Below are 20,221 nucleotides of genomic sequence, written 5' to 3'. Positions count from 1 at the left end.
AATGAGCCGGGCTAAAGCCTAGTTAGCTGTCTCCAAATCAAATTCGTGGAACCCAGTACACAAAAATGGATACTTTTATGAGAATTGCTTTCCATACCCTCTACTCCCATAGGTCATCTTTGCTAAAATGGCTGTGTCAGGAAATGGGAGGTGGAATCCCAGCCCCCTCCACAAAGGCCCTTCTTGTAACTTGCAGGAGAAAGGCTCACTCACCTCTCCCAAGGTGCCTTGCCACTGGGGGCTAAACCCCTCCAGGGTAGAAAACAAAAACCCCATTCAAAGCCCTGGAGTCTGTGCAGAGAAAATAAAAGTCTCTAAAGCGCATATGAATGAGCCTCCTGTAGGTAGGATGGGTTCCTATTCCTCACTCTACACAAAACTGCCCAATCTAATTAAACAGCCAAGTGCTGGATGATTCAAGTCATCCTAGTGTGAGATCCCTGTGCTTTGGTCATGTGCCTCAGAAGGAAGGTTTGAGTGACAGTGCATTAACCAAATCCCTTTCATCCCCAGCTTTGTATTGACTTAAATAAAGTTTTCCAGAGAAGAACCAGTCCTGAGCACCAGCTACTCTGGCCACAGGTGACAGTCATTCTCGGATATGGGAATTAATTGGGAATTAATGGTGGGAGGGGGGAAGGTCTGGCATCTCATTAAGAGATTAAGAGATTCTTTTTCAACAATGTTCTATTTATATTTATTAACTATTTTTCAAAATTTATGATTGCTTGTGTTGTTTTAATAAACCGTGTACTATTAAACACTCAACCTAGAAAAAAATCTAACACTTGGACTCTTATGACAGTAAACTTGAAAAATGTGTATACATTTCAATTTATATATTATTATAGTTTCAGATAAATATGACAGTGACAAAGAAGATTTTCAAACATGAAATATATAACACTAAAATAAAATTCTGTCAAGAAAGTGGAAAGGAGGGACGCCTGAGTGGCTCAGTGGTTGAATGTCTGCCTTTGGCTCAGGGCATGAATCTGTGGTCCCAGGACTGAGTCCCACATCAGGCTCCCTGCATGTCTCTGCTTCTGTCTGTCAGGAATAAATAAATAAAATCTTTTTTTAAAAAAGTGGAAAGGAAATATAAGTTGAAGAAAGAAAAGGAAAAAAATAAAATTTCTGACCATTAAAAAGCAGTGTGCCCATGTGTGTGTGTGTGTGTGTGTGTGTGTATATTAATATATATATATATTTCTAATGGATACTCTTGAGAATCAAACCACTAAATATCAAGATTCTGTTGGACAGTTTAGATGACAATGTAAAAATGTACAAGGGGGTAGTGTAACTCTAAAAAAGTTCCTCTCAGGTGTACTAACCTAAAAATGTTCCTAAGACCAGTGGCCTTGACCATCAGAGACCTCTCCACCATGAGTGGCATCCTTGAAGTATATAGTATTCACAAGCTGACACTCCCTGGCACTGTATCTTGCCGGGGACAGACTTCCCTCTGCACCTACCTCTGCCTCACCCAGGTCCCCACCTCCCACTAGGACAGTCACTGCTACCTCCTGCCTGGCCCCTGTGCTTCCCTCACCTCCCTCTCTGATGCAGCTTCCACGCCACACCAAGGTTGTCTTTCTAACACATGTGGCATCACGAAACTCATCAGCTTAGAGTTCTTCAGTGCCTGCCCCCAACCACAAGACAGTACTCACTGGCTCCTCAGCCAAACATTCATCTCTTCTCCCCAGCTCTGCCCCAAGGCTCCCCTACCCACATTCAACCCTCCCAAACCCTTCTCTGGGCCCATGAAGTGCCAAGGCCTGCCATACTGTTCCCAACTCACCTTCCTGCCTCTTTTGGCCTACAAAACTCCTATCTCATGTTAAGATGCAGCTCCAAAGTTACCTCTTCCTTGAAGCCTTCCATGATTCCCTCCAGGTGTAAAGGATGCCTCCCCCACACCCATGCCCTTTCTGTTAGTGTCACTGTCTACTGGTAAGCCATTGCCTCTAAACTTAGGTCTCAAAAGACCACAACCATTGCTTTGTAATCTTGGCCAGCCTCCTGAAGACCCAGTTGAGCCCCAGGTGGACAGGAAGTATAGGAATGATGGAGATATTCCATCAGCTCATGTCTATGGTGGCCCTCGTCCTGCCACCATAGACATGCATATCCCTACTCACAGAAGTGCCCATTTCTCTCTCCCCTTTCACCATGTCTCTAAGCTTGCCCATGCCCAAACACCACCAGCCCACCCCCTCAATAAGATGAACATACATTTATTCCTCTTCTCCATCACACAGCAACTCAGATTGCTAAACAGCTTATGATATAACAAATTGTCAGCACTTGTAAAAGTGCAAATAGATTATATCCTCCGAATCCTCTCTCGATCATACATTTTAAGGAACTCATGGTTCACCTGCGCAGGTCCCTAGACTCGATCACTGGTCCCTATACTGTCAAAATGCTACTCGGATTTACAAGCCAGTCTCTCTGGGAGCTAATAACTAAGCCAGGTCATCCCTACACAAATCAATAAAGTGGCAATGACTCATCCATGCATTCATTCATCTGGTATTTATTGAGCAACTGCTATGTGCTAGATGCTGTTCTGAGCACTGGGGATGCAGCACTGAACAAAGCACACAAAAACTCCTGTCCTCTCAGAGCTTACAATCTATTGCAATCTCATAAACAGAATAACTGAGTAAAATGCATGGTCTATCGGATGTGAAAAGTACCACACAGAAAAATAAAACAGGGAATGAACTGGAGAGATTCAGGTAGAGGCTCTGGTTCTAAGGAAAGCAGTTAAGCAAGGCTTCCCTGAGAAGGTGACACTTAAGGACTGTGTCAGACAGGATGTGCATGGAAGAGAGTGCTTTATCTTTCTCACTAACTGTTGGCATAATTTGACATTGGAGAATGGGCTGCATTTTTTCAGTCCCTAAATATCACATTTGTCCACTCTCTGAGGCTACTCTCACCTCAATGTAAAGAAAAAAAAAAAAAGAAAAAAAAAAAAAGGTAGACACCTGAAAATGATCTCTTCTTCCCACGTGGTACTGTTAACTTTCAAATACTTTCTTCTTCTGCTGTCTTAATTCAGCTAACAACAGCTATGGCAGGAAAAACTGTCAGCACTTTTACAAGTCGAAGGAGTTGAGGTCTACAGCAGTTGAGACATCATGAGGCTTAACATTTGCCAAGCTCTCAGAGCCATGTGGTGACAGAGTCAAAACTAGAAACCAGGTTTTCTCATTTCCACATACAGTCTGAGGACATAGCAAGTTACCAATGCTTGTAACCCAGTAAACCTGTGCTTCTAAACATGGAGGACTGAGACAGAGTGCTTGTCAGAGGTGAAGCAGCTGGCTGGAAGCCCACCTCCCCTCCTCAGGGTCATCCTGGAGACCACACGTGGTCCTGCAGACCACCCTGCTTTCTGTGCATGAGTAAGTCGCCCTGTAAATCCGTTTCATGGGCTGATTTTGATGTATGCCAGAGTAAACCCAAGCTCCTGTCACCTAAGAACCAACCCAAAATGTGATACCTTTGCCCTGTCTCTTTGCACTTCTTTGAAACTTTGAACTTTGTTTGATCAGTTGACATGGACGGCCAAAAAACCTTGACAACCAGCTTGAAATTTTTTCTCCACAATTATAAGTATTTACCCTGGAAAAATAAAAGGAAGGGGTGGTGAATATTACTTAGCATTCCTTTAATTTGATTTTTATTTGATTAAATAATAATCTAAATATCAAAAAAGTTGGATTATAAAATATAATACAATATTATAAATATAATGTAATATAATACTGAACCATAGAGAGAGGAAAGCTTTAAGTGACAGTGTGCTCAGGAAGCTGTGGGGATATGCTCAAAACATGGGAAGACCTGAAGTCTAGGGCTTGTGCAAAGCTTTCAGATCAGATAAAAGCTTTAGAAGTTCCTCTTGAAAGACCTTGTTTAATTATAGCTACTGAATACCATAGAGCTTAGAATTTGAGAGCTTCCAGAGCAGTATTTTGCTTTAAGAAGCCCTTGAACCCAGACATATGTTCTGGATTTTTACTATTGGCCTGACTAATATTTTCCCTCATAGCCAGACCACATGGAATAATGGGTTTGGTTTGTGAAAAGAATGCTATGCCTTTATGTTACCGATAGAAGTACATTTATTGATTTAGTTTTTTTCTTCTAGAGTCTTAGAGACTTTTTAAAAATAATTTAAAGCATTTAAAATTTTTAATTGTTCTAAAATCTACACAACACCAGAATTTATAATGCAAAATTGCTAATAACCTACATTGGGATTACAAGATAGAGTGTATGGAAAATCTAGCCTTAATTTTACCTGGATCAAATAGCTGCCTACCTGTGTCTGGAAAGGAAAGAGTAGAATGAAACCTCATTTAGTTACACTTTCTCTCTGGTGCTTTGAGAGACTGCAGGAAAGTCCATTTTCATTAATCTGAGCATTTATGGTTCTGAGAAAAAGAAGCCTAACTACCTCTTTATTAACCAGAAAACAGCATTTATCCCAAATGCAGCTAGATGAAATGTGCAACCAGGAATGAGCCTCATAAAGAAACAGCAAGTATCCCTAAATGGCTGCATTTCTCTCTATGCTGGCATCCTGAGGAAGGAGCATGCTTGGTAGGTTTGAAGAACTGCAGGAGGCAGTGTGCTCAGAGTGGAGTTCCTGAGAGGGAAAGGGCAGCTGACTGGATGAGGGGTACAGCTAAGGACCGATCTATAGGGCACTGCTCTCCTCCCCTGCTGTGTTACCTGCAGATGGACTGAGATCTTCACCTGCTACAGAGACTCACCTGTCTGCACAGACCTTGCTTTGGCAAATCTGAGCCTGTTCACCATCTTCCTCCAAGGGCACCTCTATAGGCTCCATCCCTAAAGAATAAAGGTTAGAGACAGATTTGTCATCAGGCAAAAAGAACAACTGTTGAAGTGAAAGTCTGTTATCATGAAATATACAAGACTTGTAATGACCTGGGAAATAGGTTGGATCAAACAGTTGGCCAGATCTTGGAAATCTCTTAATAACACACAGTCTCTTTTGCATGATCATTACCACCAAAGAATGTACATTAAACAGCCTTCTCATGGAAGACTCTGCACTTCGGAAGTCACATCCACAGTAGCTGGATCATGATAAATTCCTTAAAAGATTTCTCTAACTTTCGATGACTCCACATCCCAAGATCATTGTTCTCTAAACTACCTTAAGTCCTTTAGAAATAGGGAGGCTTGAGGGCTCACTCTGTAAAGATATCAGCATAGAGTGGTAATTCCCAATAGCCCCTGGGAATGAGCATCAATTTGGATTCCTGTACCAATCACTGTCATATAGATAGATAGATAGATAGATAGATAGATAGATAGATAGATAGATGACAGATAGACTGACAGAAATAAAACTGTTGCCATGTCCGTGGGGCTGGGAAGTTTATTTTAATTGTTGCATTTATCATGTATGAAGGAGTATATAGCATATGTATGCAACAGTTTTAAGAATAACAATAGTTAAAACTCATGTACCCATTACCCAGCTAAAGTGCTATTTATTTTTTAAATTAAATCAGAGTTAAATATATGGATGAAACAAGAAGAAATGGATCCAATTAAGAAGTGAAAGACATTTGGTAAAGGCTGGAACTGCTGAGGCCCTCTGCTACTCTGCACTCCTTGTTCTCCATGAATCATTGAGAGTACAGGGAAACATATGAAGCCAAAACACTCCAGTAGAATGTATGGTGGCTTCTACTCTGTGGACACTAAGGCAAGAGCTCCTCCTGTGTGATCCACCTGGCCCTCCGGCCCTCTCAGCACTGCTACTGGTTACAATGCTCACCAATATGACCTAACCTGTTCCTTAGGCACCTGTCATGCACACCTGCATCCCTGACCATCTCAGCCCTCCTTATCACATAGGGCACAACACAGCACAGCAAATGGGCATATCACGAGCTTCAGATCATGCCTGCTGTTCAGCCCGTCACAACAGGGCTTTCACAGAGATAAAGACAGAGATGCAACAATTTGATTACCAAGTATTCCATGAACTATGTCCCCTGCTTGTCTGCATCTTACACATGCACATTCCCATTCCATACTCCTGTCCCTGTGTGGGGAAAGCCAGAAGAACTAATTCAGAATGTTCCCGAAGTTTGGAGAAGGGATGTGTTGCTCTGAGTAATTATAGATGCTGCTGTGTCAAAAGGGTGTGCATGGAAGAACAGTACGGTGCCAGGTATGCACCCACAGGGAAAAGCAGTAAAGTGAGCTTGGAACACTGGTTATGAGGAAGTCACCACAGCAAGGCAGACAGCTTGTGGACAAGGGCACACCATGGTCAAGTGGCGCTGGGACTGTGCTCAGCCTCTTTCTATCCTTACACAGGCTCTAAATAAAACACTCAGGGTCTTTGGCCCTCAGTTGCTTTCTAAAGGTCACTGTAGGCCTCTGGTTAAGGCAACAAAATCTGGGACACATCCGTGAATTGAACTCAAGGGACCTGAACAAAGTTCATGAACAGTGAGTTCATTCCATATATACAAAAGCCCTGGGCTCAGCTCAGAGATACAAAGAAATAAAAGAGCCTGACCTCCGGACTCAAGATGCCTAAAATCTTTGGGAGTGCCAAGTCTCACACATGAAACCATTATAATGCCTTGTTTTATTGTTTATTATTCAGCTCATCCTGTCATGCATTGCAAAAGATGGGCTTACCCCACCCACAATACAAGAATCCTCAGCAAGTGAGCAGAATATCTGGTACACGGTGGGAAGGGACACCACATCACCTTACAAAGAACTGCTATTTTGGAGTGGAAGATATTGGGTATCTGTTTTCTTTCTCTCTCCCATTCTTTACATCCTGCTTAGCCATGATATATATTTTTATGCTTCTGAGAATAGAAAGAAAGAGAAGCAATCTGCTCAATTCTTTTTATATATTAATGTCCTGGATACCTGAACTTAAATAAGAAAGCACAGTAAGGGCAGCTCAGGTGGCTCAGGGGTTTAGCGCTGCCTTTGGCCCAAGGAGTGATCCTGGAGACCCAGGATGGAGTCCCACATCAGGTTCCCTGCATGGAGCCTCACATCAGGTTCCCTGCATGAAGCCTGTTTCTCCCTCTGCCTCTGTCTCTGCCTCTCTTTCTGTGTCTCTCATGAATAAATAAATAAAATCTTAAAAAAAAAAAAAAAGAAAGAAAGAAAGCACAGTAAAAGAAAGTGATATATCAATCTCACTAATGAATAGCTACAAAAATACTAAACAAAATATTAGCAAACCAAATCCAACAATATATCAAAAAGCCATTGCCACCTACTGTTTCCCTCCCCTCAAGAGTCCAAGGTAATTTAGAACTAGACAATCTATGAATGTAAGACATCACACTAACAGACTATAGGAAAAAAAAATATGATAACCAACAGATGCAGAAAAAGTATTCAATAAGAATTGACTATTAGCCATCATTTGGCTACATAAGAAAAGAACTATTTCTATCAAATCTATCAAAAGCTTATAGTAAGAATCATTATTATTTTTGAAACTGTAAAAGTATTCTATTCAAATCAGTAATAAAGCAGGCTATCTTCCATCATTGCTCCAGCATCATACAAACAGGCTAAGCCAATGCAGTAAAAAAGAGAAAGAAGAGAAATACAAATTAGAAAGATAAGAAACTATCATTATTAGAAAATTATATGTCTATTTACACAGAATATGTGAGAAAATCTTCAGACCAACTAGTAAAACTAACAGGAATTCAGAAAAAGTATGGGGGAACACATAAATATATAAAAATCAAACATTTCTATATGTATTAATAACCAATTAAAATATTTAATTGAAAAAAGATAGTATTAAAAATATTCTAATAAACCATTACAAAGCAGGGCACCTGCATGACTCAGTTGGTTAAGTGTGTGACTCTTGATTCCTGTTCAGGCCATGATCTCAGAGTTGTGAAATTGAGCCCCGAGTCAGGTTTGGCACTGAACATGGAGCCTGCTTAAGATTCTCTCTCTTCCTCTCCCGCTGCTCTTTCTCTGTCTCAAAAATTCATTCATTCCTTCATTCATTCATTCATTTAAGAAAACCATTAGATAGCAAAAAAAAGTGCAAAAGTCTCTGGAAAATATTAAAATTTAGAGCAATTAAAGAAGTTGTAAATCAAGAGAAACACTATTATAAATAAAAGACTCAATACTATATGATAAAATTATTTGAAATATATATTACAATCAAAATAGGATTACAAATATATGACTATAAATTATGCAATTTTGCAATCAAAATGCCAACAGGACACACCAATAAAAATATAGAGATTGTCAAAGTGGTTAGAAAGCATGAGCCAACTCTATGGTGGATATAGGAAACTCACTTTAAATATAGTGATACAGACAGATTAAAAGTAAAATGGGGCCACCAAGAAGATAAAAAGACAATCTAGGGACCCCTGGGTGGCTCAGTGGTTGAGCGTCTACCTTCAACTCAGGGTGTGATCCTGGGGTCACAGGATTGAATCCCATACCAGGCTCCCCACAGGGAGCCTGCTTCTCTCTCTGCATATGTCTTGTCTCTCCTCTCTGTATCTCTCATGAATAAATAAATAAAATAAAATCTTAAAAAAAAAAGACAATCTACACAATGGGAGAAAATATTTGAAAATCATAGATCTGAAAAGGGACTTGTACGCAATATAGTAAGGACTCTTACAACTCAATAACTCAAAAATAAAGAAGCAAAGAATTTGAATAGATATTTTTTCTAAAGAAGACATCCAGATGACCAATAAACACAAGAAAAGATAGTCAACATCATTAGTCATTAAGGAAATATGAACCAAAGCCACAGAGGTACCACTACACACCCACTACTATGACTACTGAAAAACAACAATGGAAAATAACAGGTGTTGAGGACATGGAGAAATTAGAACCGCCACACATTGTTGGTGGGAGTATAAAATGGCAATGCAGCCACTTTGGAAATGTTCAACATACAGTTCCCACATGACCCAGCAATTCTACTCACAGGCATATACCCAAGAGAATGGAAAACATATGGCCACCTGAAAACTTATACACAAATGTTCATAGCAGAATGATTTCTAAAAGCCAAAATGTGGAAACAATCTAAACATCTATCAACTACTAAATGGATTTTTCAAAATGGTATGTCCTTGCAAAGGAATATTATTCGACAACAGAGAGACCCTCAAAAACTTGTGCTAGGTGAAAAAGCCAGTTGCGTATTACATGATTCCATTTTCACAAAACATCCAGAATAGGCAAATCCATAGAAGCAGCAGATTACTGGTTGCCTGGGGCCAGGGATGAGACTGGTGATGGAGATTGACTACTAATGGGTATGATGTTTCTCTTTGATGGTCATGAAAATGTTCTAAAGTTGATTGTGGTAATGGTTGCCCAACCTCGTGAATGTACAAAAAAAATCTGACCTGGACACTTCCCACTAGCCACATTTCAGGGCTCAAGAGCCACATGTACCCAGTGGCTACCAATCTGGACAACAGAGATATTAAACATTTCCATCGTCACATAAAACTCCATTGGACAGAGTTGATCTATACTTTTATATATTTGTTAGTTTATAACCCAAAAAACCAAAAATGAAGAATTAAAGCTTGAGTATTTATTATGACAAGTGACGAAAATAAAGGGGATGCAAGTGAAAAGACATATTTCAAATTTTATACTTCTTTATTTCTGAGTCAACTGCCAGATCTTTACCTCTTTCCAGAAATGTCTCAAAACATAGGGAGCAAAACCTTTTTGTTGTCTCTTGACACCATTTCATGGACTTTAGGGTTATTTTAAGAGTTGGTAGAGGAAACCCCTTATTTTATTTTCTGAGGAGTACGAAAGCTACTCTTGACAGTGGATTTGTGAAAAATGAACCCAGTTTTCACACCTTTGGCTTTGAGGACCATGACCTTTTGCTGTAGGTCAATGAAGGGCTGGATCAGACAGAGCCGGGGCTCCTGCTTCTGACTGAGGCACACGCCGTTGTGGTTCACAACCATCCAGCTCCGGTCATACAGCAGCCCTTGATTCCCTAGAGGCCACGTGGTTACCTAAACACAAAGGAAAGCAGATTTTAGGGTAGGGCTCTCAAAGGTGGCCTTTGCATTATTGCACAGTGGCTGCACAAGTACAGATGGACTTCATGGCCTCAGCACACACTCTTCCTTCAAGGAGGAAATGAAGGAAGAAAAGAAAGGAAAGCAAAGAAGACAATGCACAGGAGACAGTGTGAGAGCTAGATGTCTCCCATTTACCCTCCAGATCTACTTCCTACCCTTCTCTTTGAACTGTCTTTTAAATAGGCAATGTGTGTGCAACCAGCAACATTCAGAGTGCTCATGGAAAGTAAGTCTCACTCCACCCCAGCTCCCCTCCCCCCAGACTTCCATCCCTCTCACTTTCTCTCTATCCTTCCATAGTGGTGAATGTCGTACAGGCATATCCTGATACTATAGACATATTTCTTGCATAAACTGTGGCTATAGGCATGACCATTGAGTTGAGCCACTTTAAGTATACATTTAAAGTGTATACACGTTTTCGTAAACTCTTCATATTTCTACAAATTTTAAAATATAAATTACACCCACTGCCCAGATCATTCTTGCATTCTAATACTATTCTCCAATAAAAAATAACTGGGATTCTTTGGAGAAATGGTTGATTCTAGGGCTGGGTCAGCAGCATCTGGTGATGGCAGAAAAGTAAGGAAGTACTCAAAAAGCAAAAAGATGGGAGCATGTCAAAGGGATGCAGTAGTCAACTGCATGCCAGCTGGCCAAAACTGGAACAATCTGAGCAAAAATAAGAATAGTGATGTAGTACTGTATTATAACCCAATATATAAAATAAATATTCATGAGTCAATACTGAAATAAATACATAATTGGATAAATAATAAGTAAATATACAAATATATAAGAAAAGTTAAGTCTCCCACACAGAAAAACCTCAAATAATTGATGTAGATGCTCCCCACTCAAGAAGGAGGAGTATAACTCCTCACCCCTTACATGTGGGCTACTGACTTGCTTCCAAAGAGTTCAGTGTGGAAAGGGGGTGGAGGAGAAACTTTATAGTGAAGAAACCTGGAAAACACTCTCTCAACCAGATGATCAGGGTTAATTAACATCAGTAGTGGTAAGTCATGTTGATAGTATGTACTATGATATGATATGATATTATATGATTTATGATATGATAAGAATAGCACTTTGTCTCTGTGTTCCTCCCCCCCCCCAAAAAAATCCTGTAACCCCAGTCTAATGATGAGAAAGACATCAAACAAACCCAAGTCAAAGGACATGCTAAAAATACCTGACCAGTACTCCTCAAAACTGTCAAGGTCATCAAGAACAAGGAAAGTCTGAGAAACCGGTACAGCCCACAGAAGCCTAAGGAGAGATGACCGCTAAATATGATAGGACATCCTGGATGAGATCCTGGAACAGAAAAAGGGCATTAGGGAAAAGCTAACAACATTTCAATGAAGCATGGCCAGGTCTTCACAAGGGTTTTGTCCACAGCTGAGCTACTAACAGCACTGCATGCAACATCGCATGTACGGTAGTCCCATCAGCGAGGGCTCTTCTGGAATCCGCTCTCCATTGAAAAAAAGGCAAAGGCGAAAAAAAAAAAAGTTTTTGAAATAGTTACAAGACAGTCATTCTTGAACTAACTGTGAATCAATTTCAACCAATTGTCTTCCTCTGTGCACTCAATTCAGCTACCCAAAAGAACCTGGAAACTTCAATAGCAGGTAATAAAAGGAAGCAATTTTTAATCAAGGGGCATTTTGCGGTGAGTCTTCTGGTGAGGGACCTCAGGGAAGACAGAGGGAGGCACCATGGAAAGTGAAGGAGAGGAGCTGCAGGCACAGGGGGAGGCATAGAACTCAAGGAGGAAGAATGTCAAGGTAAGCTTCACCTCGAGCAGGGCGAGCCCTGTATTCAAGAGGTGGAAATGTCATGCAATGGGGGGTGAAGGTATCCTGGATACTGACAGATCTGGGTTTAAATCCCACCTCAACTGTTAGTAGCTTTGAACAACTTCCCAACCTTACTCGGTCTTGGCTTTGTCACATGTCCCATGGACATTATTATCATTTCCTGCAGTACTGGCTAAAAGCTAAAATGAAATATAAAATGTAAAGCAACTAAAATATATTAGATGATCCATAGATGTTAATCCCTTTACCTCTCTCCCTTCAATTTTTCTCATGTATCAAATATCCTCCCCATACACTATAGATGCCTCTGTTAGTACAATATTCAAGTTCCGCAATATTATGGTCTATATTAGCTTTTATAGGTAAGCCCAGAAACCACCATTATTTTTTATTCATTTTTTAATTCATTTTTTTATTATTCATTATTATTTCTATAGGAAAGCCCAGAAACCACCATCATTATTTCTACAGGAAAACATGTTTTGAATGACAAATAACTTTTTAGAAGACAAGGTATTACTGGAAGACAATCTCCATGGTCTCTTGTTTCTGCATGTCTGTTTTAATGAGCAGAAGCACTAACTGCCCTTTTGTTCCAGACTACCTGAGTACGTTTGTATAGTGAACACAAGGAAATATAGTGAATTCAAGCCTCTGGGAAGAAGAACAGGTATTATAATGTCTTCCTCCTGAGCCATGACTAGGCACCTTTGCTCGTATCCCATTATGAGTCAGGTTCCCTGAGTGAGGGGTTCCTCAGCCACATGCACAGCATCAGCCAGGGCCCCTCTATAACCCCTCTTGGGACTTGGGGGGCACAGAGAAGCAACACAAACATGAAGTTCATGCTGCCTGCTGAGTAATAAAGCCCTTTGTCTCTGACCCGGGAGTCTCATGTCTTTTGCCAGCATCAAGAACACTGTTAGGCTAGCTGGTTAGCTTAAAAGGAAGGCAAGCTTACAAGGTTTGCCTCAGACTCTTCACAGTTCTCCACACCTATTTATTGAAATAGGTCTATAATTTTCTATCTTTTAATTTGCTATCTAAAAATCTAATGTGCTGGCTTCCCATTTCCTCCTTTCTTCTTCCTCTTCATCTGGGCCACCCTTCCAGCCAGTGTGCACATGCTGAGGAAGGGGGAAGCTGGCATGTGTGGGGCTGAGCTTTCAGCTGCTGTAGCTAGGGTTTGGTTACATAAGGAGGAGTTGAGCAAATAAGTATCTGGTGAAGATATGGAAGCCAGGTTTCTCACAGGAGATACAGTATGGGAAGGGGGATAAATAGAATAAACAATGTGGTGTCGGATTGAAAGGGGAGGTGTTAGTGGGAAACTGGGAGCATATCTAGCTGACAGGGATGGATAATAGGTTAACAGATGATAGATAGATAGATAGATAGATAGGTATAGAAATACAGATGTGTGTATGCATGCATGTATGCAGAATATCCCAAAAGTCTTAACACATACATATATGTGGTAGACAGAATAATGGTCTTTCTAGCACAACTTTTTATTTTATTTTATTTTTTGAATAATGGTCTTTCTAAACATGTCCACATCCTAATCCCTGGGATTAGGCAAAAAGGAACTTGCAGGTGCGATTAAAGTTGAGGACCCTATGATCGGGAGATCTTCCTGGATTATCCAGGTGGGCCTGCCCTATTTCTCAGGCAGGGGACATACAGAATGAGCCTAGAACGCATTATTGCACCAGAAAGTAAGAAAATACTCAAGGAATGAAGGGAACATATCAAAAGGACACAGGAACTGACCTGAAGGAGCTCCCACAGACCAAGTCTGCAGCAATTTAATCAAAATAAATACTGATAATGATGGATTGTAACTTTTGAGCAAAAAGCAGAATCCATGAGTTCATGCAGATTCAAAAACAGAGAGAGAAGAATTAATGACTAATAAACATGGAAGAAGGAAAGCTCTATCCTACAACAGAATACCAACTAACAAATCTAAAAGGAATGATGGAATTTCTTAAATTACCATTTTGCAATCCTCATACCAACAATTGATTTGGCAAAAGTCATCAATAGATGCTAAATCTAGTGAATAAAAGTTTGACAAGGAACAAGATATTTCAGGACACCTGGGTGGCTCAGCAGTTGAGCATCTACCTTTGGCTCGGGGTGTGATCCCAAGTCGTGGGATCGAGTCCCACGTCAGGCTCCCTGCAGAGAGGCTGCTTCCCCCTCTGCTTATGTCTCTGCCTCTCTTTGTGTCTCTCAAGAATGAATAAATAAAATATTTTTTTGAAAAAAAGGAACAAGATATTTTCATATCCTCAAAGTATCTCTCCATAAAATAGGATTAATTACATATTAATGAATTTTACAGTAGAGAAACCTGGCAGACTCCATCTAAAGCAAATGATGACAGTTAATGTCACCAGCATTGGGACAAATGAATAGAGTGTGTCTTCTGGGATGCACTGAGAAAGCAGGGTATAACTCTGATGGAATTCCAGCCCAAAAATACAGAAATCACAAGGAAACCTCAGATAATACCATCATGTTGGGGAGTAGGAGACCTTTGAGAGGTGAAAAGTCATGAGGGTAGAGTTGTCATGAATGTGATTAAAGATCTTATAAAAGAGGCCCCAGAGAGCTCCCTCGCCCCTCTGCACGTGAGGACACAGTGAGAAGAGGCTGTCTATGAACCAGGAAGTGAGCCCTCACTGGACACTAAATCCACCAGTGCAGACTTGCAGCCTCCAGAACCATAAGAGGTGTATGTTGTTTACAAGCCACACAGTTGATGGCACTTTGCCATAGCAGCCTGAATGGACTAAGACATCAATCCACCAAAATTCTATCTGGTGCACCCCACATCTTGCCTCATGGGCCCTTATCACTAGTGTGATTCTATTCCCTTGGGTGGTATTTGGTCTTGTGTATGCTTCCCTTCTGAGATATTGCATCCTCTGATGGAAGGAACCATTTCCATCTTGCTCATTGCTGTAGACCAGGTGCTGGCCCAAGGCCTGGCAGATAGCAGGTGCTTGGTATACAGTTTTTGAATGAGCAGATAGATAGATGACCTTTAGTGAATCTTACTGAGTATAAGTGACCTTGCTGTAGGATGGGACGCTAATTCCTGCTTAGGGTACCTGTGCTATGTGGCTACCCTATGGGACATAACCAACCTGTGAAAATAAGAGTCCTGACACATGAGGGAAACAAGGACCTGTCACCTTCCTCCATTTGGAAGTGAAAGTGAACTTGCTTGTTACGGTCTTGGCCTGGAGGACAGGCTCCCATCGGACCACCCTGAAAGGCAGTCCACATACCGCCCTAACCATGGGATATCTGACCAGGAACCAAAGAGCCTGCTATTCCAGAGGCCCAGGAGTCTTTCACCTGTGCCTGGGACTTAGGACACATACATGCAGATCATAGGAAGATAGCTTCAGTTTGTCCACAGCAGAGGTGTCAGGGCTAGCTGGCCAGCCAAAGCAGGCACCCCAGCCTCCCAACTCAAGTAACCAGCAGGCCGGCACATTTCAAGACATAACATATAGTTCACATTCATAGGAAGGGCTAAGCAGAATGAGCACATAAAAGCACTGACCCAAGAAGTCAGCAGACCCAGGTTCAAATCTTTATCATTGATTACTGGGCAAAGTACTTAACCTCAATATCTATAAAATGGGGATTTTATTACCTTGTACCTCATACAGTTGTTTTAAAGATAGAAAAAAAATATGTAAGATGCTTCAGCAGGGAATCAGCACACATTCAGTAAAAATTATGTCCATTATTATAGAGTAACTAGGTGTTCCCCATTCAGAAACAGGATCATCTCCAGTGTACCTCTAAGCAGAGCCATGTTCAAAAGTCAGCCCAAACCAAGAGAGGAAGAATGAAAATGACTCTTCACATATCACAATACTCTTAATATGATCTTGATTTTCTGCACACTTTGCTTTACTTTCTGTACTTTTTTATTTTATAAAAAAAAGTCATAAAGTAAACAACAACAACAAAAAAGCAATCTCTGTGCTGCAGTGAAAATCCTTACCTCAAATGCAGCACAGGATTTAATCGGGTAGAGGTAAAGGTTGGTGATGACATATGGCCCAAGGCCCCCATCCAGGACTCCAGCTGCTCTCTCTAAAGGGGTGTGCTGGGTTCCAGTGGTCATAGGCAGAGGTGAGTGCAAATCCGCTGCACCCACAGTGCTAGGCAAATCACTGCAAACCCCAGAGGCTATGGGAGCATCTTCCTGAGGTGAAGAACTACATCCATCCATGATGGCAGGAATGGCGTCCTGAGCCTCGCTCTCTGATGGGGCTCCAGCCTCTGCAGGCATGGTCTGAGGAAGAGGCTGGCCATCAGACTGGTGCAGTTGCATTGCTATGATGAACCTGAGAAAGGCCTGGGCATCCTCAACTGTAGACATATATCCAAAGGAAATCCTCACAGATCCTGTAGGCTGCCCATCTATGAGGTCCACGTCATCTCCACAGACATGACCAGCCTAGAATAAAAGGGCAATAAGTCAGTGAGAGTGATACATTCCATATGGATAAATTGGAAATCATTATGGAGAAGAAACTTAACCCAGGACAAGAAACTGCACCAGTAATACATGCTGTGTGCCTGAGCCACGCTCTCCTAAGCACAAGGACTCCCTTGTGAATCTCACTTTGCCCAGGTGCAAATTGGGGTCAATACCAATGTCAATGGATCTTTCAAAGTTTAAAAGAAAGACTGCATGGAAAGCATTTACCCAGAGCTGCACACCATGTCAACTCACAGACACATCAAGACAGACCAAAGTTTCAGAAATGTGATGGGTCAGCTTCTTGTTCTACTCACAGCTGAGGCAGTAGAAACATCTGCTAGCCGCTCCCTTGAGCCTCTCAGAACCAAAGGCACCTGGGTGGCTCAGTTGGTTAATTGTCTGCCTTCAGCTTGGGTCATGATCTCAGGGTCCTGGGATGGAGCCCCATGAAGGCTCCCTGCTAAGTGGGGATCTTGCTTCTCCCTCTCCCTCTGCCTGCTTCTCCCTCTGCCTGTGTCTCTGCCTCTCTGTCTCTCTCTGTGTGACTATCATGAATAAATAAATAAAATCTTTATAAAAAAAAGATTTTATTTATATATTTGGCAGAGACTGAGAGAGAGAGAGAGAGAGAGAGCACAAGCAGGTGGAGCAGCAGGCTCCATGCAGGGAGCCTGACGCGGGACTCGATCCCGGGTCTCCAGGATCATGCCCCAGGCCAAAGGCAGGCGCCAAACCGCTGCGCCACCCAGGGATCCCATAAATAAAATCTTTAAAATAAAATTTAAAAAAAAAGAACCAAAGGGAGGGTCACATCCCTGAGAGAGCTGCCTTTGACAAGAAGGCAAAATAGAGATGCCCTCTCCGTGAATGAGCAGCCAAGGCCACTACAAAAGCCAAAGACAGGCTGGGTGCTCCTGCTGGAGGGCGGGGAGAGAAAGGCAGGAAGTCCCTGAGCCTCTCCAAGTGGGGATGCTGGGTATCAGTCCCTGCTCAGGCCACCTGCCTGCCCCGGTGCTGAACCCAGGTCAGTCACTCAAAGAGCTGAGGTCCCAACACTGCACAGCATCAAATATTCTATCTAGAACTGCATCTGTTTCTGTACCGGGGCATCCTCCTCTCTCTTTAAATAAAGTCCAGTCCATAGTTGGTTGGGATCTAGTGTATACAATAGTTAGTGACAACCAAAAGAAACTCAAGTTAGAAACGATTCCAAAATAAATAAGTACTCTTTGCCACCCGAACTATTCTTATGAAATGGCTCAAAACACTAGCTGTACCCTGAAGTGAAAAACCTCAGCCTACAGCAGAGGTAGGGAGGGAGACGATTCTGAGAGAATCAGAACAGCCCCTGGAAGAGTTTCTCTCCTTACCCAGAGATGAGCTAACTCTAGGATAGGACTGGACTAGCTAAGAGCCCTCTGTATGTACAAGCACATTCTCACATACGCTTGCCCCATATTAAGACCCATCTTCTGCCTTTACATTTTTCCCCTCAAAGTAAAAAATGACTGCCAGAGAGGTACTATGTTTTCTCTTTTTGTGGACCCCTTTTCCTTTGCACTTCCACAGAGTGGGCTCAGAGAAATGAGCCTAGCCCACAGAACCAGCTCTGACCCCAGACATGAGACCAGCCTCCAGGGTAGTTGGAGAGGCCACCATTGGACATGACCAGCGATACCAACCTGAAGATGCTTCTTGACCATCTCGTCGCTTATCCCCAGGTGCCTCTGGCAGGCCCCAGTGTTACAGAAGCAGCCAGTTCGCACGTGGATGTTGTAAAGACTGGCCATTTTATCCACCTGTGGGTTCAATGTGACATGAAACCAGTGTTACAGATGTCCAGTTTTACTCTGACTGCCTGGGAGAGAGTTTCAGATCAAAATGTGGACCTCTCTTCCCTAACAATAAAATGAAAATTTGAGCTTGGAATTTTGCTTTGAAGTGCCATGATCTATCATGGGTTTACTAAACACATTTTATAAAATGTCACTGAGAATTAAAGTTTATGCAGTTGGCTCATAATGCATGCCTGAGAAAACCAAAAATATCCAATTCAGTCCAAACTCCAAGTTTGCAGAGCTCACATTTCAACAAACAATACTATTAAAAATGGCACAGAAGATTTGAATAGACATTTTTCCAAAGAAGACATACAAATGGCCAAGAGATACATGAAAAGATGTTCAACATCACTCATCATCAGGGAAATGCAAATCAAAGCAAACAATGAGATATCACTCACATCTATTATAATAGTTATGATTAAGATAACAAGCAATAACAAGTGTTGGAAATAACGTGGAGAGAGAGAACCCCTGTTCACTGTTGGTGGGAATGTAGATTGCTATAGCCACTACGGAAAACAGTATGAAGGTTCCTCAAAAATTAAAAATAGAAGTACCACAGGGCCCAGCAACCCTACTTCTGAGTATTTATCTGAAGAAAATGAAAATATTATCTTGAAATGATACGTGCCTCCTCATGTTCACTGCAGCATTATTTATAATAGCCAATGAAACAACTTAAGTATCCATCAAAGGATGAACGGATAAAGAAAACTGGAATATACACACACACACACTGGAATATTTTTCAGTCATAAAAAAATAAGGAAATCCTACCATCTGTGACATCATGGATGGATCTTGAGGACATGATACTAAATGAAATAAGTTAGACATAGAAAGATAACTATATGATATCATTTATATGTGGAACCAAAAAAAAAAAAAACCTCAAACTCATAGATACAGAGAACAGATTGGTGGCTGCCAGACATAGGGGGCGGGCAAAAAGGGTAAAGGTGGTCAAAAGGTACAAACTCCTAGTTACAATATAAATAAGTCTTAGGAATGTCATGTACAACATGGCAACTATAGTTGATGATACTTCGTTATATGTATTTGAAAGAGAATAAATCTCTTTAAGAGAATAAATCTTGAAAACTGTCATCACAAGAAAAAAATCTGTAACTATGTATATTGATGAATGTTAGGTAGACTTACTGCAGTAATTACCCTGCACTATATACAAATATCAAATAATTATGTTGTATACCTAAAACTTATACAATATATGTCAATTTTATCTCAATTTTTTAAAATAATAAATTATTTTTTTAAAGAGCCCACATCTGCCAAGGGGGTTAACAAGAATAAAATCTGAGTGGCTGGGATGGGGGACAGGTCCTTGGCATCTTCTGCCACAGGGTTGATCACAGGACAGTCCCCAGCTGAGCCACCACTCAGAGCCTCCCTGTCTAGGTTCACAGCCTGGGCTACAAACATTACTGTGTTGACACTGTGTATTATCAATCTGCTTTCCATAATGTCCCTTACTTTGGGTTGAATCACAGAACTTCTGTTCCTTCCAGAAGTGCCAAGGCTCTTTCCTGTCTCCCAAAGGTTCTGGGAGGTGAACTGCATTCACCCAGGGCTCAAAAGTAGGGCTAGCATGGGGGATATTTGCCCAGCCCTTCCCGCTGTGAATCAAGGGCTGCATTCTTCCAAGTATCTAGGAGTCCACTGAGGGTCCTCTAAGCCCTGGTGACTCCTGCTAAACCCAGGGAAGTCACCTAACTGTATTCAGGAAAACAAACACATTTTGCCCAGCTGGGCAAATCTTTGAAACTTTTCTCCCTGGGAATTCACATTGTAGGATGGCCAGAGGCAGCCAGGGGCAGTACAGCACCCTGCAGCTCACTA

At 41.5% G+C, this 20,221-nt stretch overlaps 1 protein-coding gene across 1 annotated transcript in view; it reads right to left on the bottom strand.

Annotated features, from left to right (window-relative positions):
• The window catches only part of MOCOS (molybdenum cofactor sulfurase), a 53,545-nt gene that overhangs the window by 12,533 nt on the left and 20,791 nt on the right, over positions 1 to 20,221 (bottom strand). Inside the window, exons 7-11 of the mRNA XM_025996990.2 lie at positions 18,200 to 18,316; positions 16,032 to 16,490; positions 9,938 to 10,100; positions 4,800 to 4,878; positions 3,521 to 3,642 (exon numbers count right to left, since the gene is read on the bottom strand). Coding sequence (XP_025852775.2) covers positions 3,521 to 3,642; positions 4,800 to 4,878; positions 9,938 to 10,100; positions 16,032 to 16,490; positions 18,200 to 18,316 — 940 coding nt within the window. The remainder of the gene's footprint in view (positions 1 to 3,520; positions 3,643 to 4,799; positions 4,879 to 9,937; positions 10,101 to 16,031; positions 16,491 to 18,199; positions 18,317 to 20,221) is intronic.

The sequence above is a fragment of the Vulpes vulpes genome, chromosome 13 (genome assembly GCF_048418805.1).
Source record: "Vulpes vulpes isolate BD-2025 chromosome 13, VulVul3, whole genome shotgun sequence".
Taxonomy (NCBI): domain Eukaryota; kingdom Metazoa; phylum Chordata; class Mammalia; order Carnivora; family Canidae; genus Vulpes; species Vulpes vulpes.
Note: the sequence above shows the minus strand (reverse complement) of the source record. Positions and strands in the feature narration are given on the sequence as shown.